This window comes from Salvelinus namaycush, chromosome 24 (genome assembly GCF_016432855.1).
Source record: "Salvelinus namaycush isolate Seneca chromosome 24, SaNama_1.0, whole genome shotgun sequence".
Taxonomy (NCBI): Eukaryota; Metazoa; Chordata; class Actinopteri; order Salmoniformes; family Salmonidae; genus Salvelinus; species Salvelinus namaycush.
Genome location: NC_052330.1, coordinates 6,789,235 through 6,811,121, shown reverse-complemented (window position 1 = coordinate 6,811,121; position 21,887 = coordinate 6,789,235). Strand labels below are relative to the sequence as shown.

The window sequence follows — 21,887 nt, the reverse complement described above, 5'->3', positions numbered from 1 at the left end:
AGATACTGTCCGTCACATTGGAGAGGGCAGTGCGAGGATGCATTGATACTACTTAAGCTTCTAAAATATTTACACAACATTGTCTGTGACCATAACCGCAGTAAAGACTTAAAAGGCAGCTCCAGGTTATTCACTCCTTGTCTGCATCCCAAATATAGTGCACTACTTTTGACCAGAGTACCATGGGCCCTAGTCAAATGTAGTCCATTATATAGGTGCCCTGGTCGGAAGTGGTGCACTATAAAGGGAATAGGGTGCCATTTGGAAGGTAACATTGGTTTCTAAGGACATGTTGGGAGGGAGGGTCGGAATGAATGCAACGCTTCTCTGAACTCAAAATGCTACACACGGAGAGGAAAGCCTCACGCTGCTATTTTAACATACTTGTTCTTCACATACAGTATATTTAAGATCATTATGATAACTGAAAAAAGTAGATACAAGATTTTTTTTAAAGACAATAAATAAAGCCTATGAATATGCCGTTAACTGCCAAAATAAAGGAAACACTTGAGTAAACGAGGGATACAAAGTATATTGAAAGCAGGTGCTTCCACATAGGTGTGGTTCCCGAGTTCATTGTGCAATTAAAACATCCCATCATGCTTAGGGTCAAGTATAAAAATGCCAAGTTGCCCATTATTTTGGCTACCATGGCTAGAAGATATCTCATTGACTTTGTTTGTCTCAGTCATCAGGGCCCAGTTTTTAAAAAAGTTATTTATCTGGATTTCACCTATTGGATAGGATAAAATACATAGAAATAGAATGAATAGAACCGACAAATAATTGACTTGGATGGGGACTCTTGTTCTATTCATTACATGTAATACTATCCGATAGGTGAAATCCAGATAGATATCTTTTAAAAACTGGGATCAGATCTCCACCAAATTGAACACTTACGGGAGATTCTGGAGCGGATCAACGCCACCACAATCAACGAAACACCAAATTATGGAATTTCGCGTGGAAGAATGCTGTTGCATCTCAGTTTCACACTTGTAGAATCTATGCCAAGGCGCATTAAAGCCATTCTGGGTACACTGGCGGCTCATGGTGGCCCAACGCCCTATTTAGACACTATGTTGGTGTTTCCTTTAATTTGGCAGTTACCTGTAAATGAAACTTTTTGAGCTAGGGTAATAGAAAATAAAATATTTTGAGCAAAGGAAGATCAACTAACTGTATATCGCTGTATTAATGACAAGACCCAATCATCCCTAAATGATGGATAATAGCAGTCATTTGTTCAAACAATAGAGGACAGACACATCTAGATGACCACCTTTTCATCCTATCAGCCCCGGGTCGACCAGATGATGAAACCTGGCACAAATGCACTTCTACAACAGAGATATTGAATATGGGATGACATCTCATGGAATTACATGAATTCTATCACAGTAACAGTGTCCCAAATATTTTACTAAAGAAAAGGTGCACTCAACTCATGTTTTATGCAGAGGAAAACCAACAACAGGAGGGAAGAACGCTGACCAACAGTATGTTATAAAAACTAAGGCAAATGATGTGCTCTTGCATCTCTGTTTAATGCTCAAGATCCATCCACTCACATAGAGACTTAAAAAAGTTCAATGCAGCCGTTTTTTTATCTCAATATCAAATCATACTTGGGAAACAAGTAAGTACCTTACTGTGATTGTTTTCAATTAAAAATGGTCAAAAAGCAACAAATAGCTTCTTAGCAAAGATCAATTTCTCAGGCAAGAATTTAGCTAGGACTATCTGGGAGGGGTCCGAGTGGGGAGGGAAAAACGGAAATCTAGCTGTGATGTCTTCATCCCATCAAACAGCTATTACACTAAAAGGGCATTATACAGTATTATCATACAGTATTATTCCAACCTCCTAGTGTGTAAAAATATATGAAACACAGGATAATCATGTTTTTGACTGCACTGGGCCTTTAACAAGTACTTGTTAAGCAATTCATGAGAGGTACTGGGATTTTGAAAATGATACTTTCTTCCAGACCGGTATGGCTATAAATGACAAATAACAGCAAGTTCTCTACACAACTCAGATGCATAAAAAATATGATACAAGAGCGGAACAGTATATTCTGCACCCGAAAAAAAGAACATCTATGAAGAAAACAGATATGGATGATGATCATCCATGTGTAGCGCGGCATCAAAAAAACAGTAAATCTCAAAGGCAGCAAAAACATCCAGCATATATACATGTTTTATTCAATACAAATGTAAAATGTTTTGTTTTGTTGTAAATGGAAGGAATAGGACAGTTAGGAAATAATGGGGGGGGGGGGGGGGGGTAATCCAGCAGCATGTAATCAGGCCTGGCCCTGGCAGCAGGAAGGCAGACGGACCGACCTCCAGGCTTGGCCAGGCAGCCCCACCCGATAGATAGGACCGTCATGTCAAAGTAAAAGAGAGTAGGTAGGTAGCCGTGTCAGACCAGACACTGCACCTCAGGGGCTGACGGGAAAGTTCTGAATCTGTATCTCTACACCTTCCTCTGTATCCTCTCCTCCCACCTCCTGTTCACCAGGAGAGCCTTTGGCTGAGCCCTGGCCTGCCTCCTTCTGTTGGGATTGGATCTTTCGAATGAGCTCCTTGATCTCCTCGCGTTTAGTCTTCATCCGCTGCTGCAGGAACCATTCCGCCAGGTTCAAGGGGAGATGAAAGCTGGCAAGTGGACTCTGAATGGAGGGCAGAAAAACGTAATTATTATGGATTCACTCCTAAGCAATGTCCCATCTATTTTTGGAGTGTTGTAAGGTAGAAAATGAGCTTCAAAATCAAGAGTCTATAAAGGCCTGGTTTGGTGCGATTGCTTTAAAACAGTAGCTGGTATCCGTATTTGGGATTCACTTCTGGTTAGCAGAGTCGGCTATCAGTAGTTGTTACAGTAAATCAATTCGGTAAACATTGCCAATCTAAAAATACAACCAATAGAAAATGAAAATGGACCACGTCTCATTATATGGCCCCAGGTGTCTGTTATTTTATACACTGCACTGGTTGTATTTCTCGCCGTGTGCATCCTAAAAATCGCACCCTATTCCCTATATAGTGCACTACTTTTGAACAGAGCCACTTTGCATTCAGCCTATGCTCTCACCTCGAAGAAGCTCTCCACATACTGCAGGATGTAGACTCCACAGTCGCTGAAGTTATCTTGCTGAGGCACACGTGGGTTGGAGCCCTTCATCTGATCCTTCCCAAAACTCCTCTGACTTCCTTTCCTCACCTCCCACTCCACCTCCAGGTACCTGCAGTTACACACGCAAATCACACAAACAAAAACACTACATTTAAATGGCTTGGGAAGGTTTGCTTTGGTGCGCCAATGCGTGTAATACTTAGATAACGTACAAATTAGGCAAACTAAATGTACAATATACAGAACAGTATGAAAGAATTGACTTACTCTCGTAATGTTTTAACTACTGAAGATCTGGAAGGGCCACGTAACGAGTCCATGATGAGAATGCAGGGCCTGAGAAAACAAACAAAAATCACTCAGCAAATGCTTAAACATTGTGATTCTGAGGTAAATATGAAATGGACAATCACCTCAAATCACACTAGCCACAAAGGTGTCAGGAGAGCAATATCGCCATCTACTGGCACAAGTAGAACATCCTCTCCTACTCACTGTTTACAGGTGGTGGGTTTGGAGGTACACTCCGAGCTCTCAGGGGTAACCGGGTCCTCAGCAAGTGCACCATCCTCACTGCACTCATCCTAGACAAAAGGAAAAACAACAACGTGACACATAACATTCATTTAACTTCCTCAGAAATGTCACCAAACAGAGAAGCAAATTCCACCGTTACCTGGCAGGAGCTTTGATCATCAGAAAAGGTATGGGTGTCATCACCATTGCCACCTCCTGATCCATAACACACACCGATTCTGTGCAGACCATCTGCAAAACATAATTAAAAGGCCAGTGAATCACAGATTCATTTCCCGTCAGTTCCCACACAGCTTCCAAGAAATCGCAATCAAAGTTTATTTGCCATATGCGCAGGATACAACGTAGTGTATTGTACACAGTGCAATGAAATGCTACTTGCAAGTAGTGACATCTGCCTGTGCCTTACCTGTGTACTGTGGCTGGGCGTTGACCTGTCCATTCACCCTGGCTCCAGAGGTCTTGGGAGGCTCTTGGCGCCCATTGGGACAGGTGGACACCCCCTTTGGCTGCTCGCTGTGAGAGTGTCTCCCCGAGGAGGCCTCAGTGGCACTGAGGGACAGCTTCTCTGAGGTGGCCACGGGTTCCTCTCTGTCTGGGGACAGAGGCTCAAAGTGGTCTGGCTCTGGAGACAGGGGCCGGCAGTGGTCAGGGGGGCTGCCCTGGGGGGCAGCCTGTGTCGGCCCTGGTGCTGACTCCGGGGCCTGGTATAGGGGGTTGGTCACAAACTGAGGGCCCTGAAGGCCTGGGAAGCAGATCACTGCTAAGTACCAGTGGGCTCTGAAACACATACAGCAATGGGTTTGGTTAAGAGAGACAGTTAGGTCTACCATCTTTGTCTATTATTTTGTATCAGTCTGTTCACCTTCATCATTGCACTTGAAACAAGAAAACAGTCAATTCATTTCCATGTTGAAATTTGCATCTCAAATGGCAGGTAGCCTAGAGGTTAGAGTGTTGGGACAGTAACCGAAAGGTTGCTTGTTCGAATCCCGGCAAGGTGGAAAAATCAACCGTTCTGCCCGTGAGCAAGGCAGTTAACCCCCACAACAACTGCTCCCTGGGCACCGATGACATAGGCGTTGATTAAGGCAGCCCCCCGCACCGCTCTGATCCAGTTGGGTTGAATGCATTCAGTTGTGCAACTGACTAGGTATCCCCTTTCCCTTCCTTATATAGTCGGGCTCCACTCAAATATAGTGCACTACATAGGGAATAGGGTGTAATTTGGGCGCAGCCAGGGATATTGAGCAGCACTCACGACTCGTTAATGGGAACAAAGATGAAGTCCTTCTGGAACAGGTCTACATGTCGGGTCCACGTCTTCACCCGATTGTGCTTCCTCTTCTGGATCCTGGCAAACAAGAGACATGGTTTACTGAATTCTGTCTGAAATGTGTTGCCCTTGCCTGGTCCCACATCAGTTTGTGCCGTCTCGACAACTAAAACAATGTTTGCCGTGATAATGACCAAATGAGTTGGCAAAACAGCACAAATAGATCTGGGAGCTGTCGGGCCGGCCGCTCTCGGCAGAGGAGAGGAGACTCACGTTAGGTTCGTGGTGTCTGGGATGCTTCTCCTCTCTCTTTGGTTGAGCCTCTTGTAAAAGAAGGAGCTGAACACGTGACTCCTTTGTGAGTCTTCTTTTTTCAACTTCTCCAAAACTAAATATCTAAAGGGAAGATGCACACAGAAAAACTGTTAATCCACTCTCCTTGTAAGGTTGGCAAAATTCCCAGTGTACTACAAATGCAGGCACTTTGTGTTTCTATAGAATATCAAACCTAGAATGTGACTTCAAAAAACAACAATGGGAAATATACAACGGAACGCGAAAGCCACTAACTTTAAATAAAAGTCTATGATGACGTCGTTTAGGAACTCTCCATCGTTAAGGCAGTGGAGGTCTTCGTTAGTCACCGACATGCCCCCCTTGGCTGGAGGAGGTGGGTACACCATCAACCTACAACACAACCATCCAATTACCATTAGGCACAAACACTTTAGAATGATACTTAGGAGGACAGGGCACACCGAAGTGAAATGGTTTACAACAGAAAACGAGTGTTAGCCCCTTCCTATTTCAGCCCATTTTCTTGAACATGACCCAGGTGTAGGAGATAGATAACCCTCGTACTTTACGATTGGTCCAGTGAAGGTGGGTTGGAGCTCAGCCATGTCATCGTCTTCATCATCGAAGAACGTGCTGGTCTGCTGCCGTGTGGCCATGCGTGTCCGCACTGTTGGTGGCGGTGTGTTGTTGGCATTACCGCCATTGTTGTCGTTATTATTCTTTACCTACAAGAAAGTGATGCAACCAAAATATCATGGTCAAGGGATTGTTTAAAAGAGACTGTTGAAAACCTGAAGCCAAGGAAAGGCAACACCGGCAACACATACTTTGTTTGCTAGTCTCAAAAGGCTCCAAGATGCTAATCTTCCACGGAGAGAAAGCCCACCTTTTCTTTTGTTGCTTTGTTGTAGTTGACCAATCTGATGTTAGCTTCATCAAACGGCAGTTTAGTGGGGAACTCGTTCAGTTTGTTGGCTCGGCCGATCTCCTGTAGAATCTCCTCTAGAATCATCTGCTCGTGCATCGACAGCCCGTTCTCAAAGATCAGCACGATGTACTTCTCGTCAGAGTCTGGGGTGAGTAGGGAGAGCAATAAGACTTGACATTTTGTTGACCGTGAGGTCACAGACTTGATTTAGCAAAAAAATATGTCATAGAAAGTCTTCTCCAAAACAGAGGGACAACGTTGACGAGTCTTGTAAACAAAAAACATATTCATCCAACTATTTTACAGACTACTGATGTTGCAACTGGCAAGGGTGTTTCACTTTTCGATTGGCATTTCTCACCGTTGCTGGCACAGTCGTACCACAGGCCTCCCTTGTCGCGGGTCATCTTGAGCTGGGTGCGAAGCCGCAGACATTCCTCTTGGGTGGTCTGGAAGAAGAGCACGGGTAGCTTCCTCACGCTGCACCACTCACAGCTGATAAGCCCAGACGCTTGCAGGCGCACCTTCTCCAGAGAATCCACTTCAGGGCCTGGGATACAAAGCACTAGAACATCACATACTGTTAGGTTTGCTAAACTTCAGTAACGTTTCCACAATTCCCAGGTTGTCCAGAAACCCTGGTTGGAAGATTCCCTGAAACAGGAGGGAATAAGCAGGAAATTCGGAATCCTCCAACTACGATTTCTAGAAAACATGGGAATTTTGGGAAATGTATTGGAATTATGCCACCCTTCATACTGTATAAGAGTGTGCGTATAATGCATCTACAACATTTTGTCATTGGAGAGCAGAGGGAAAAAATGCGTAAGACATTTTATGTTCTTATGTCTCTCACCTTCAGTTTCAAGTTGAATGTAATCGCCCGTAAACTGAAAGACAAAGAGATGGTTGAATGATACATTATGTCAGTAAGACAATTAGTATAAATAATTTCAGCTTTGACCATATTGCTATAGGCTATTTTTTTTGGCACGATTTTTGATAAGCACGACAGTGTCTGTACAGAGAGAGAACAGAGTACAGGAGCGGAGTACTTACAATGACAGGTTTGGTCACCATCCTGCGAAGAGTCCCTACTCTCACGCTCCTACAGTCCAGGATGATGCTGTCCAGCTTGTAGGGGGAGGTCTTCTGTTTTTTCCTGGGTGTAGAGTCGTCGGGTATTTGGTTTCCAAACTGAAAAACACACGGTCAGCCTCGAAATCTGCCGCCTCGTATCATTCATTCCTCTTAGGGACCAATCATGTACAGTACTCGTCTTGCCAACAATATCGGATTCTTCCTCAACTGGTCATTTAGATTCAGCTGCATAATTAGTTTGAAAGCTAAATGTCAGGAGCGGTATGTTTCTCAAAGGAAAACGATCCTGAACACACAAAAAGTAAATTAGGAGACATAATCGTGAGTTGTTTTTGGCCATTGGGAGTGGGACTATCTTAGTGAATAAAGAAACACAGAGTAATATAACTTGCTGCCAAGCAAAACAACCCACAATGTTACCTTGAGAGAGCAGATCAGGAACATTGAGTTCTCAAGGACATTCTGACGGACAGGGTCAATAAATCCAGACTGAAATGTTCCAAAACAGCTCACTATCAGACTGGCTCACTATAGCTAGGCCTGTGTACTAAATGTGGCCGACCTTTGAGAAGAGAACTGCGGAAACATCCTTGCGGGATCAACAACATTTCATTACGTATCCACACAAGTGCCATCCTATACACAGAGGCTGGTGCAGCACATATACACTACCACAACATGGGTACAAATCCCAGCCCCCGACACTACTCATTTCATGCTATCCCAGTCTGAATAAAACAAAAAAAATCATTTTAAATATATAGAGAGTATACCAAATATTAGGAACACCTTCCTAATATTGACTTGTCTACCCCTCCAGCCCTAAGAACAGCCTGAATTCGTCAGTGCATGGACTCTACAAGGTGTCGAAAGCGTTCCACATGGATCCTTGCACATGTTGACTCTAACAGTTGTGTCAAGTTGGCAGCTGGATGTCCTTTGGGTGGTGGACCATTCTTGATACACACAGGAAATTGTTGAGCGTGAAAAACTCAGCAGCGTTGCAGTTCTTGACACAAACCGGTGCGCCTGGCACCTACTACCATACCGCGTTCAAAGGGCACTTTAATCTTTTGTCTTGCCCATTCACCCGCTGAATGGCACACATACACAATCCATTTCTCAAGGCATAGAAATCCTTCTTCAACCTTTCTACTCCCCTTCATATACACAGATTGAAGTGGATTTAACAAGTGACATCAATAAGTGATCACAACTTTCACCTGGTCAGCCTGTGTCACGGAAAGAGCAGGTGTCCTTAATGTTTTGTACACTCAGTGTATCTCAAAGAAGCGGACACATACCTGATCTTTCATGCGGTTCCTTTTGGGTAGTGAGATTCTGCTGTCGACGTCGGAGAAGAAATCAGAGGTGATCTCCTCCTGCTCCTCTCCTGCGCTACTCTTCACTGCCGCCTCTACCCTGCCTCCGGAGGGCGCTGGCGAGGAGTGGGCCGAGTCAGCGGGCAGCGGGGAGACGCTGTCCAGCCTGTTGACGCTACCAGTGCTGCCGTCGTCTGCTTCATCCTCCTCATCATCGTCACTGGACAGCACGACTGGAACACACACACATTACAGACATTTCATGACTGAGAATGAGTCACTCGCTCCACCATAGTTGAATGTATTCTTTCAAGAAGAGCAGGAGATTTAGATTTTGAAAAGTGGCATTCGTTTGCAAACAAATGTGACCTTGTGTGAGAGAGGTAAGATGTACAGACAGGTGCTAGTGGTTTTGAAGTGTGTGGTTTACTAGCAAGAACATTCTGTACTGCCAATTTAAATGAAAACTTCCTGCACTACCTTACACAATGCAAAGCCCTGAGGTAAACCCTGACAATAACCACTGTAGGGAGATGCGAGAAGTGAGTACTTAGCAGGTTGGGATGGATCAGTAGACTTACTGGGGTCGTTGATCTTGTGTAGCTTGGCGGCCGCCGTCCTCCTGCCTTTGTTGGCGGCGACTTTCCCGGCGCAGCAGCTCCCCACTAGCCCAGCCCCCACGGGTCTCCCGTTGTGTGGCAGTAGCAGGCCGGCCCGGGTGGTAATGCGTACCGGGATGGGCGGGTTCATCACAGTGTCCACGCGCAGCGGCGGCGCCCTCAAGGTCGAGGCCGAACCGTAGAAGTTGTTCTTCCTCAGCTGTAGATTGTTGGCTCCTGGGGAGGGGTGCTGGTTGGTATGGGGGTGGGGTCGGATGGGGAGTCTGGGCGTGGGGGACGTAGGCTGGGCTGCAGGGGGGTGGTGGAGGTGGGGGGCCTCCAACGCCAAGGGGTTCCCGCAGTGTTCACACATGGTGCTGTTTTCACTGGATTTGCTACACTTCCCGCACACTACGTTTGGATGTAGGGCCTGCAAAAAAGACGAGAGACAATTTCATTTCAGCAGCAGATACATTCACATTCAAATACTTTGCTTTTCTTCTCAACACTATCTGTCAGGGGTATCGTCTTAAAACCTGTCTGCCCTTTTGGGTTGAAATGGTCCACTGAAGTGGAACTGTTACACATGCTTCTTTCTAGTCAGGTATTTATTCATCTCTGGCTCTAGGCCCAGCACTAAAGGTATGACTCAGACAGGAAGGAGCAGGCTGGATGGTTTGATAGTTGACTAGCAAGGCCTGAGAGAAAGGCCCAGAGGGAAGTAGCTGCCACTCCAGCCCAGCAGGGTCAGAGTCCTCTCATATGGAAAGGCTGCATGGTAAACACTAAACAGTCAAATCTAGATGACCACAGAGACATGCACTTACTAAGCAGGCACAGGTCCTTTTCCACCTTCAGGACCTATACATAAAGCATCTCAGAGTAGGAGTGCTGACTTAGGATCAGCCTCCCCCGTCCATATTAACATATCCATTATAATGTAAAAGCAAAAACAGATCCTAGATCAGCACTCCTACTCCGAGATGACAAAGTGTATAAGCAACTGCTCTTACCTCCTCGGTCTGAACCTGCAAGGGAAAGCTACAACAGCCCTCCGCCGAGGCTCTCCGACTGTGCTGCTGGACACGCCGTTTGATGCTCGAGTTGTCGTTGGCTATAAAGGAAACAAAAGATAACATGGAAAGGAAAAATATGACTTATCTGTCATATACAGTGTGCAGTAACAACTGGTTAAGAACCAGCCTCATCTTCAACACAAACACAAATTGCCAGAGTGGAAAAAATTGCCCTTGGGGAAAAGTTTCACATGGGTGCAGTGTTCCAATGTTCCAAGGTCACCTTGCTGCACCACATGTGATCATCATCACTCCCATAATATTTTGCTGTGCAGGAGTTGGCTGGCTGGGCACAGTGTGCTTTATTAGCCTGACTGCCTGTGTGTGCTGCTTTCCTCCCCATGCTCATTTGTGACCGCCAGGCTCTCTCTCTCCTTCCTCTCAGAGGAGCTTTGCAGGCGGAGTAATCTGTGAGGCCTGCTGCAATCCCCCTCTGGCAGACACAGGCAGGAGGCTCAGCACAGATCTGCTGCCCCGCAGACCCTACAGCCTTCACTGCCAGAGACTGAGACTGCAAAGCCACATCCAGACACCCTCTACCACCTAGTACCAAGTCCCACATTACATCACATTACATACACTAGCATTTACCCATGCCATCTTAGTACAGTACACTTTGTCCACATATAAAACCATGCTGGGTGATTCCATGTCAGGATGGTTTGGGCATCTCAGATTGTTCTAGCAATTCTCACACAGAAACTTGACATGCTTTTTACATTTGTATCACAAACATTTTGTAGAGAAAATCATGATGTTGGGCTGCATGAATTGTCCACCAGAGCTGTTGCCAGAGAATTGAACGTTCTTTTCTCTACCATATGCCACCTCCACGTCATTTTATAGAATTTGTCAGTACGTCCAACCAGCCTCACAACGTATAACCACGCCACCCCAGGACCTCAACATCAGTCTTCACCTGCGGGATCCTCTGAGACCAGCCACCCAGACAGCTGATGAATCTGTGGGTTTGCACAACCCGAAGAATTTCTGAACAAACTGCCAGAAACCATCTCATGGGAGCTCATCTGCGTGCTCGTCGTCCTCACCAGTGTCTTACCCGGACCGAAGTTTGACATCGTAGCCGACTTCAGTGGGCAAATGCTCACCTTCGATTGCCACTGGCACGCTGCAGAAGTGTGCTCTTTACGGATTCATCCTGGTTTCAACTGTACCGGATGGCATCATGTGGGCGAGCGGTTTTCTAAATGTCAATGTTGTGAACAGAGTGCCTCACGGTGGCGGTTGGGTTATGATATGGGCAGGCATAAGCTACGGACAACAAACACAACTGCATTTTATCAATGGCAATTTGAATGCACAGAGATAACGTGACGAGATCCTGAGGCCCATTGTCGTACCATTCATCCGCTGCCATCCCCTCATGTTTCAGCTTGATAATGCACGGCCCCATATAGCAAGGATCTGTACACAATTCCAGTAGACATGTCACCCATTGAGCATGTTTGAAATGCTCTGGATTGACGTTTACGACAGCGTGTTCCAGTTCCCGCCAATATCAATGCTGATACAGGAAAGGGCCTTCCGCAAACTGTTGCCACAAAGTTGGAAGCACAGAATCGTCTAGAATGTCATTGTACATTGTAGCGTTAAGATCTCTCTTCACTGGAACTAAGGGAGCTAGCACGACCCATTAAAAACAGCCCCAGACCATTATGCCTCCTCCACCAAACTTTACAGTTGGCACTATGCAGTCGGGCAGGTAGCGAATCTCCTGGCATCCGCCAAACCCAGATTCGTCCGTCGGACTGCCAGATGGTGAAGAGTGATTCATCACTCCAGAGAATGCATTTCCACTGCTCCAGAGTCCAATGATGGCGAGCTTTACACCACTCCAGCTGACACTTGGCATTGCGCATGGTGATCTTAGGCTTGTGTGCAGCTGCTCGGCCATGGAAACCCATTTCACGAAGCTCCCGACTAAAAGTTACTGTGCGGACGTTGCTTGAAGAGGCAGTTTGAAACTCAGTAGTGAGTGATGCAACCGATGAAAGACATTTTTTACGCGCTGCGCCCATCAGCACTCGGTGGTCCCGTTCTGTGAGCTTGTGTGGCCTACCACTATGCGGCTGAGGCGTTATTGCTCCTTGACGTTTCCTCTTCACAATAATAGCACTTACAGTCGACCGGGGCAGCTCTAGCAGGGCAGAAATTTGACGAAATTACATGTTGGAAAGGTGGCATCCTATGACGGTACCACGTTGAAAGTAACTGAGCTCTTCATTAAGGCCATTCTACTGCCAATGTTTGTCTATGGAGATTGCATGGTTGTGTACTCAATTGTATTATCTTATCAGCAACGGGTGGGGCTGAAATAGCAAAAATCCACTCACTTGAAGGGGTGTTTACATACTTTTGTATATACAGTGCATATACAGTGCATTCGGAAAGTATTGCGACCCCTTGACTTTTTCCCAAAAAAAATTCCGTTACAGCCTTATTCTAAAAATTGATTCAATAAATTAAAAAATCCTTATCTACATACAATACCCCATAATGACAAAGCAAAAATTGGTTTTTTAGAAAGTTTTGCTCATTCATTAAAAATAAAAACCAGAAATTCTTAATTTACATAAGTATTCAGAGCCTTTCCCATGAGACTCGAAATTGAGCTCAAGTGCATCCTGTTCCATTGATCATCCTTCAGATGTTTCTACAACTTGATCGGAGTCCACCTGTGGTGAATTCAATTGATTGGAAACGATTTAGAAAAGGCACACACCTTGTCTATATAAGGTCCCACAATTATAAGTGCATGTCAGAGCAAAAACCAAGCCACGAGATTGAAGCAATTGTCCGTAGCGCTCCGAGACAGGATTGTGTCGAGACACAGATCTGGCGAAGGGTACAAAAAAATGTCTGCAACATTGAAGGTCCCCAAGAACACAGTGGCCTCCATCATTCGTAAATGGAAAAGTTTGGAACCACCAAGACTCTTCCTAGAGCTGGCTGCTCTGCCAAACTAAGAAATCGGGGGAGAAGGGCCTTGGTCAGGGAAGTGACCAAATAAATAAACAAATCGGCCGATTAATCGGCACCGGCTTTTTTTTGGTCCTCCAATAATCGGTATCAGCGTTGAAAAATCATAATCGGTCGACCTCTAATTGAAACCAGTAGCCTATTTCTCTCATGTTCTATTGGTTATCAACTTTCTTTCATTGTCCAGTAGCCAAATGCACATTCGCGCGTAGCCTACTGCCTTGTGCACATTGCTGCACTAAAAAAGTTACATTATAGTTTAGCAACATTTTAAGCTGAATGTTCTGATATGTTGCAGATTCATTGCTTCAACTTTTTTTGTTTGTTAATGTAGCCTAGGCTTACTGGTTATATGAATTTGGGATCTATCGTCCCATAGCCTATTTGGGCTATTTGTTTCTCGACAAGCTGACAAATAGAATAGGTAGACTTTTCTACAAATGGGGATAGTAGATTGGCATAGGCTCATATGCGGCATGTCTTCAAGGCTAGGGGAAGCTAAGCCTTCCCTTAGTAAACCATATTAAATTGGCAAAATTATATAGCCTAATTAGCCTACTCCTGTCGATACATAAATAAATACCATACTTCAAAATAGGTTACTAAAGCAAGATTTGACCACAGAGGATCATTAGCTTCTCCTAGCCGTAAAAAAAATGACACCTTGTGGATTTTTAAAAATCGCATTGCCTACAGTCGGGAGGAAAGGCAACCCGCGCAATTTTGGCAGCGTGCACTGCAAATACCAAATAAATGATTGTTGAGTTGTGACTGTCAGTGAAAAGTACAGACACCCAGCAAGGCATATCACAAAATTTCTACATTCAATCACAAGAAAACATAGCTATTTGCTTTCAAAACTATTGCTGTAAAGAGATGACAATGAAAAGACTAAACTGTCTTTTAGTTGAGCGAACAACAGGCCTATAGCCTATCATATTGGAACCAGCGGAGAGCAACAGCCATATCCCTGGTGCACACTGCACATATTCACACTATCATTGTTGGGTCAATGCCACTTAAAAGTTTGTTTTTGGACAATAATTACCTCCTCCAGTTTAGATGGACGTCATATTCTAGTTGTGTATCCCCTTCTCATAGGCCTATCATATGGACAAGAAATGCTTTGATTGTTTGTCAGTGTTAGAGTAGGCTACCCTGTAATTTGTTTTATTTAACAAGATTCTGCTAATGTCTCCAGTCATATAAAGTGCAGTAGAATCGCAAGAAATGTGTTTCACGTGCAAAGAAAGAAGGAACGTACCCGATATGGCCTATAGCCCAGGCCTCTACGCGCTCAGCCATGCATTGAACTGTCTTTTTTTGCGAATAGTGATCGAGTTATATTATTACCCTACATTTTGACTATCCAATCTACTCATCACATTACGAATAGTAGGCTATCTTACATAAGTCTGCAAATGCGATGATGCATGGAATGCTTTATTATAAAAGGTGCATTTTTACGGTGAAATGTTATTCTCCAAACTTGAAACTCACGTGCCGCCTATACATAGGCTAGCGATTTTGCTACTCATTACTCATTTTGTCGTCTGAGGAAAATGTAAATGTGGACAGTTCTTCTAACGACTATTTACCATAATCTAAAATGTGACTTCTGTCATTCTGAAAACGGTGATTGGACACCCTAATCAGGTTACGCACCCACTGCACATGGGTCCGGTACATTACTCAAATGTCCGGTAAATTTAAATGCTGCCGGTCAAATGTCCGGCGCCACATTTTCATAACGGAAACCCTGAAATACAGTGAATGTAAGGGCACAGTGTCGTCTTACCTGGGCTCTCTGGACAGGTGAGAATGATGCTCTCTACTTCTACTGGTTGGATCTGCTGCTGGGTGGTGCTGTACTCTTTTCTGCGGGAAAAATGGCACAGTTTGGTCAGAAGCACAGCCATATATCTAGATATGTCTAAATCTATGGCTCTGGTCAGAAGCACAGCCATTTAAAACAAATACTTTTTTTGTCAACAGCCATAAATTAGGTAAACAACTCAAATCCGCAGTGGATCATTGGAGATAAGCAAAATATGCAATATGAAGTGTAGGAGCGCAAATGAAGCTATTTCACAATGGAGTAAGGCTATGATGAAACACATGACATGGGATATTCCATGCAAACAGACTTCAGTCAGTGCCCTACAGATCCAGACCAAAGGTGGGTGGATGCAGGTTGAGCAGGGTATTAAGTTAGCTAAAAAGTACAAACGCACATCGGCACAGGCACTACTGCTTTGACTACAGCATGACATGAAATGCAAAGTCAGAACAGGACAAAGAGAGCAGACCATTCAGCTCACTACGAGTGGTTGCAGCACAAAGCATGGCTGAGAAAGTCCTCTGGGTTCAATGTCTTACCTTTCCTTTAAGTCAAGGTTGCTTAAGAAAGGAAAATGGAGAGAGTAAGTCTCATCTAGCAATACAATCAAGTCTAACACAATAATTGTGATGATCCATGATTAAATGGGCTGCACCTCCAACTTGATGGCAATTAGCCAAACGGAATTGATCAACCCCTTACATAAAAAGGGAGAGTAACATGTTCTCTCTTCGATCGACTAGAGATCCAGCCCTACCTGGCAACTTGGGAGAAATCAAGCGTTCTGACATACAAAACCACAGAGTCGCTTTCGATGCTTTGTTTTGCAGGACGACTAGAGTGTGACTTCCGTGAGGGCTCATACCTTTGGACAGTTTTCCTCATTGCAGCAGGAACATGGTGGGTGTGCTGAAAGTGTCTCCCCTGTAGAACGACCCCTTGAGGCAGTGTTGGGCTGCCGATTAAATAGTCTGTTCTGTTCGGCATTGGCGACGTCGTTGCTACCGGGTATGGAATTTCACTAGAGAGGAAAGCAGAGAAACAACATCCGCCGGGTTTCACTGAACACAGGTCGAATTTGTTCATTATCATATTTGCCATTGTCATCAAAACGTTCCAACTTGGACAGGAGAGATACTAGCAACAATGATGTGCCATACCTTAGCCTCTTGCCAGTTCCTAGTTTGTTTAGAGCCCTTATGTGATTATTTGTATTTGGCCTGTTTTCATATGTTTTCAGGGGATCCGCAGAAGAGAAGTGCCTAAGAGCGGGGGACTGGTGGAGAGAGAGACAACAAAGAAGAGAATTAACAAAGAGGATCTGATTACATAAAGTATGTTGCAGTGCATTTCGGGCTGAGAGCATACAGTATATGCCTGAGTGATGCTGCATTAAACACTGATAAAGTCACGGCAAAAACAGCACTGAGCTGATGTTCTTGTTCACTGTTCAGTTGAGACAAGAGAAACAGGTTTTGAATATTTAGTAATAATACCCCTAAATAATATCACATTCACAACAAATTTCACCGGATTAAATGTTCTGTGTATTCTAACAGTGCAGTTAGCATCAAAATGTCACAACATTTACTTTTCACCAGCAGCAGCACAGAACATTTTTGCTGGTACAAAGCTGGAGTCCTCTGGATGCCTTTGCCATACAAGATTTGACAGAGCGAGAGAGAAAGAAAAAGAAAGGAGAGAAAGAAAGAATAAGGACATATAAAAAGGGAGGGAGATGAGACAGAACGGCAGAGGGCACCAACAGGACAGAGCAGAAAGCCTGTAGCCTGCTGCGAGCAACAATGCCATAGATGTGAGTAACGCGGAGGGGTGCACGATAAGGATTTCCTTCGTGAGGGAGGTAGCCTACAGTACCTTCTGCCCCTCTGGGGAGGAGTGCTGCTGTCCATCCATCTCCTTCGTGGTCACCACCGATGTGCAACTTAGGAGAAAATAAGAGAAAAAGGGGTGGAAGAGCGTGGTTAGATAATGCCTTGGTTTTATGTCCACTTAGACCAAACCATCAGACAAACATATTGGGTAGTTCCTTAAGTTACTGGACTACATCAATTATTGAATTACAATGTCATATGATGTCATATGTAACCGCATGATTCTGTGATACATGTAGTTTTACAGTAACATCACTGTCAGTTTGTATCCCTGGTGTAAAACACTTCTACAGTCTACACACTTCTATTACAACACAGACTCTGCATGCAGACAGTGCGTGTGCATGTGGCCATATCTGTATATTAAGCTGGTGGCAGGCAGGCTCTCAGGTGGGAATACTAATAAACAGAACAGAAAGAATCGTGGGGTCTGTCAGTCTGGTGGATACGGCGGGTGGCAGGGTGAAATTGATGCAATGCAGCGATGCCGAGTGCTGAAATGAGGTCCGGAGGAGAAATGCTTACTCATGTCTCCTCTCCTCTTCACTGCCTTCAGAAAGAGAAAAGCTCCAGTTCTGCTTGTACCCTCCATCTCGCCTGGCCTCTGATCTATCCAGAGCTTGAATATAATAAACCACAACTTGCATGAGTTCAGTTATACGACGGGAAAATGAGGGCATCAGTTGAAATGAGCATGTGTACTTCTAGGAGTTGCACTAATCATTTCAACACTGCTTGTATTAGCACCATATGCATCATTCAAATCATCAAAGAGAACTTCGATTCATGAGTAATCCTAAAACTAAATTATGAATCTGATGTTAAGATGAAGCCAAATAGCCTCAACCTAAAGTCAAGTCAACAAAGAAATAACTGAATAGCCCTTCTATGTTCTTTGATGAATAAAGCTTAAATCATGTCTGCGATAAAACTGTAAGCAGAGGAGACACATCGGCAGCTGACAACAGAGCAGGTGTTTGCCAAGGAGCTACTCCCCCTCTCTGTGGACGACAAGACTCATTTCCTATGGTGACTCTCATCATAAATGTGTAACAGGCTTAGAGGCGTAGCACCATGCTGCTCGAAAATGAGACACGGTGGAGTCGTAATATCTCACGACAATCACAATAGCTGGTTTAGAGACGGCAAAAACGTTTTTGGGATGGCGGTATTTCACAAAAAGTTATTTGCATGATGCTTTGAGTAGGTGTGTTTTGTGCAATCACATAACTGTAGGCCTCTCCATATCAATGTCTGAGGATAGACATTTCACCGCTGTAGGAAACCATTTCAAGGAAGCACTTAAAATGTTTTCCAATAAATACTATGTGGCACAGCAGCAGGGTACGCAGTGAAGCTGGGGATGTGGCAGTTAGCCAAAGGGTCTATATTTTGCTGTCAAAAACTCTGTCACTAAGTGTTTAGGCTAACAGTTAGAATGTATTTATACCGGATCTTAGTACACCAACTGTAGCCTAGATAATTAGGTAATGGCTTGACCACTGAGCTCGTTCCATTTTCACCCGACTAGCTATGATTTGATTTCCTAACACTGTAGGCTATCCTTACAGTGTTATGAAATCAAGGCTTCCACCCTACATGTGTTAGCCCACCTTCATAACACCATCAGCAGTCTAAATGAATGAGGCTGGTCAGTCATAGATAGGCACAGCAGTTGAAGGATTGCTTTGAGTCTGGCTCAGTGGATCAAACCCATGGCTCAATGACACAGTCACTGCAGCTTTGTTCCCTTCTCAACACTGTGGGCACTGTTGCCAGACAGACTGCCGCAAGACAGCCCAAACCAGTCTATGCTAGGTACAGCAAGATATTTCCCACTTAGCTGACCCACTGTAGGCACTTACAGTTATTTATAATGGAAGAAGATTGTCATGTGTTTTTAGAGTTTTCTAGAATTACATTTAGGCTCCCTTTAGAATCTGTCAGATTAATGTCTCAATGTACTGACCCCTCTCCCAGGATGTGGTCTATAAAGCTAGTAATTTAGTATAGAAATAACTAATAAACAAAGTTATTCCAGGAGTTGCCTTTATCAATATGCCTTTGGGTTGCATACTGTCCTCATTAACTACTTCCTTGCGCCACAGTCTGTGGCACAGGCAATTAAATACTTATGCCTATTACTTAATTGGTCATGACTACGAGTGTTAACAGCAAAATATATTTAAAGTGTTCGTCTTGTTAAGAGTTATGTGCAGATGATATACCGTAGTTATACCTATAGCCTCAACTCCCCCACCCCCAACACACTGAATTTGGAGACACCACATTCCACACTGGCATGGTGCTTACAGAAGTGTTCCCTTCCTTGTTTTTGAGCAAGTTAGCACTTTGATATAAGAATGCATATTATAAAGTTGCTCATTTATTTGCTGGCTATTTACATGAACACCATCAGACTAGCTACTTTGTTATGCGCTGTCTGAAATGGAAACTGACAACCCTTCTCTGAGTTTTAAGACCTTGAAAAGCATAAAGAATGTATTGTTTATAACTAACGTTAGCTTGATTGCTAACCAACAAATAACGTTAGGTTGATCCACTGTTAAATATTTTCAAATGAAAAACAAAAGGACATGTAAAAGTATAGCTGACATGAAGGCCTGTCAACAATTATGTCTAGGTAACTAACGTTAGCCAGCTAGGCCTTGCTGTCTGACTGTTCAATCTTGACCATTATCTACAGTACATTCAGTACCTACGTCCACAAGTAAGTTACAACTTTACCCCATGGCGCAGCAAGCTATAATTTATGTAAACAAATTACTCCTGTAAAATACTGCGCAAACTTATGTCAGTAAAACCGTGTCCCATTTCCTACGACATTTGAGGCTAGCTAGCTTAGCTAGTAGGTAGTCAGATAGCTTCTGGCTAGCTAGTCAGACATACACGGACAAGTTAGCTAGCTAGCTTAGTAGCTAGCATAACTATAGACGGCGTTCAGTAAAGCAACGTGACTCTGATAATTCCATTGTAATCGTATTAGGTCTTTTTAATTAGGTCTTTTTGGTTCTGAAATGTCCATTCGCGGTGAACAATGTAGCTACAGATGTAAGTTATGTGAATAAATGTAGCTAGCTAGTTCTGGAAGGAATAGCTAACTTTAGCTCGCTAGCTAGATGCTAGCGCTCTCCGAACAGGCTTGAAACCAAATTTGAGGCACGCGCGCTGGATCCGACGTCTCGTTTAGAGACCTGGGAATACGATCGCTAACAAACATTGCCGCCTTGCCTTTACAATTAGCTAGGTAAAATAAGTCTCACTTTACCTTCAAAAAAGCTTATGTTGTGTGCCATGTTTATTCCATGTTCTCTTCCTCTTTCAGATGGTGTTTGCTGCTCACCAGCGACCCAATCTCGCAGAGGGATCGCGAGTTGGCTTTTGTGGTTCTACGCACAACGCAGAATGTGTCGATTACTTTTTCAGCCAACAAACAGTTAGTTGCCAAATGTACCGTAATGGTCTCAGAATAATTGTGCTAGCTCTACACACATTGTGCCCATTCGATTGTTACAAAGTACCTAGCTAGTTGTAAATGGGGTAACATTGTTTGGTAGCTAGAAAAGCCCAACGTTATTGATTTGCCTATTACTCAGAGGTGCTAGGTAAAACATTATCAAAATAATACATGTGGGTCTACTTCGGCACCTCTGCTGCTGTTGCCTCATTGTAGTATTATTCGGCCTGTGAAGGTAAGGGCTGGCTAAACAACTGCAAGTAAGTTGAACCATGGTTACAGTCATCTACCATGATAAGCCTGTGACTAATTATTGCTTGAAAATAAGTGCTTATGTGCGAAGTGACAAAATATGTGATGTATTGACGAAGACAAGAAAAAGCTATCTTCCCATCCCTACTATTCAGCAGTGTTCGCATAACTGATTTCATTCAGAAATACCACATCCCTAAATTCCCATTCCCAAACCACAGTGAACTGCTAGGTGGCGACAACTCTCTAGGAGAAGCTGAACCATCCCCGAGTCCCCTCTCATGTCACATAGCCGACTCACTTCTCAGTGCTGTATTGTTGCTCTGAATGAAATCATTATACCCCAGAATAAATGAGCTGCTGTACAAATATATGTAATAACTTTCCATTTCATTCAAAAAAAAGTATGCATTTATCTTAAATAATCAGATACAAATCTGTCAAATGTGTAGTGGCATGCCCTGAAATGCCTCCTGATTGTTGTAATTGGATGCAGCCATTTCTCCAATGCATAGGCCTACTACATCACATACTCCCACTGTAAAGGCCCAAGGTCAAGTAGCCTATTCATTGTCTCCACTGAAACTCCATTATGGTAAAGCCAGTGCCATGAAAATATAATTAAATATTCATAGCCTAACAGCCTGTACCATTGACGTGTGATATTAACTGAAAGGGTCCTATGTTCCCCATAATGCAAAACAGATGAGGGCTTTCATACATAAGGCTAAATAGACCAATGTAAAGGGGGGTGGGGTCTCCTTATTTAAGCACAAATCTCAGCTAATGTGTTATTACTGAAGCTCCACTACTACTAACTGATGATTAATGATTTCCTGAAACAAATTGTGTGTGTTGCAAAATCTAACTCCACTGCTCTAGCCAGCTCCCCACAAGCTAGACATTACACATATCGGAAACATTATGTTACATTATGTTGCAGCTCAATAGGATATTATTTTGTTTGGCACATTATGGCGCGCTAATGACATTAGCATGAAATCGCTCACCAGAAAACTGCAAAACAGATGTTGCATCATTTATATTTTGCAATAAAGAGGACAGAGATCTAGCCTTAATGAAAGTCACAAAACATCTGTTTCCAGACACCTAGAACGAACCGTGTAAATGTGTAA

At 43.9% G+C, this 21,887-nt stretch overlaps 1 protein-coding gene across 3 annotated transcripts; it reads right to left on the bottom strand.

The window, feature by feature from the left end:
• Nucleotides 1-1,532: 1,532 nt before the first annotated feature.
• Nucleotides 1,533-20,634, bottom strand: LOC120019638 (sentrin-specific protease 6-like). Of its 3 annotated transcripts, none has more exons than XM_038962992.1 (23): nucleotides 20,311-20,634; nucleotides 17,547-17,640; nucleotides 17,005-17,071; nucleotides 16,287-16,402; nucleotides 15,992-16,147; nucleotides 15,085-15,164; nucleotides 10,224-10,324; nucleotides 9,193-9,640; nucleotides 8,594-8,844; nucleotides 7,248-7,385; nucleotides 7,045-7,078; nucleotides 6,550-6,738; nucleotides 6,147-6,331; nucleotides 5,825-5,985; nucleotides 5,534-5,650; nucleotides 5,237-5,359; nucleotides 4,949-5,041; nucleotides 4,097-4,467; nucleotides 3,827-3,918; nucleotides 3,646-3,734; nucleotides 3,418-3,486; nucleotides 3,109-3,259; nucleotides 1,533-2,686 (listed from the first exon to the last, which is right to left on the bottom strand). In XM_038962992.1, exons 1-23 carry the CDS (start codon nucleotides 20,336-20,338, stop codon nucleotides 2,456-2,458), a joined length of 3,384 nt encoding a protein of 1,127 aa, XP_038818920.1. In that variant the 5' UTR covers nucleotides 20,339-20,634; the 3' UTR covers nucleotides 1,533-2,455. The 3 variants fall into 3 exon arrangements, with proteins under 3 accessions (XP_038818920.1, XP_038818919.1, XP_038818921.1); XM_038962991.1 differs by having other exon boundaries at nucleotides 6,550-6,753; nucleotides 20,311-20,632; XM_038962993.1 differs by lacking the exon at nucleotides 17,547-17,640 and having other exon boundaries at nucleotides 6,550-6,753; nucleotides 20,311-20,619.
• Nucleotides 20,635-21,887: the final 1,253 nt, after the last annotated feature.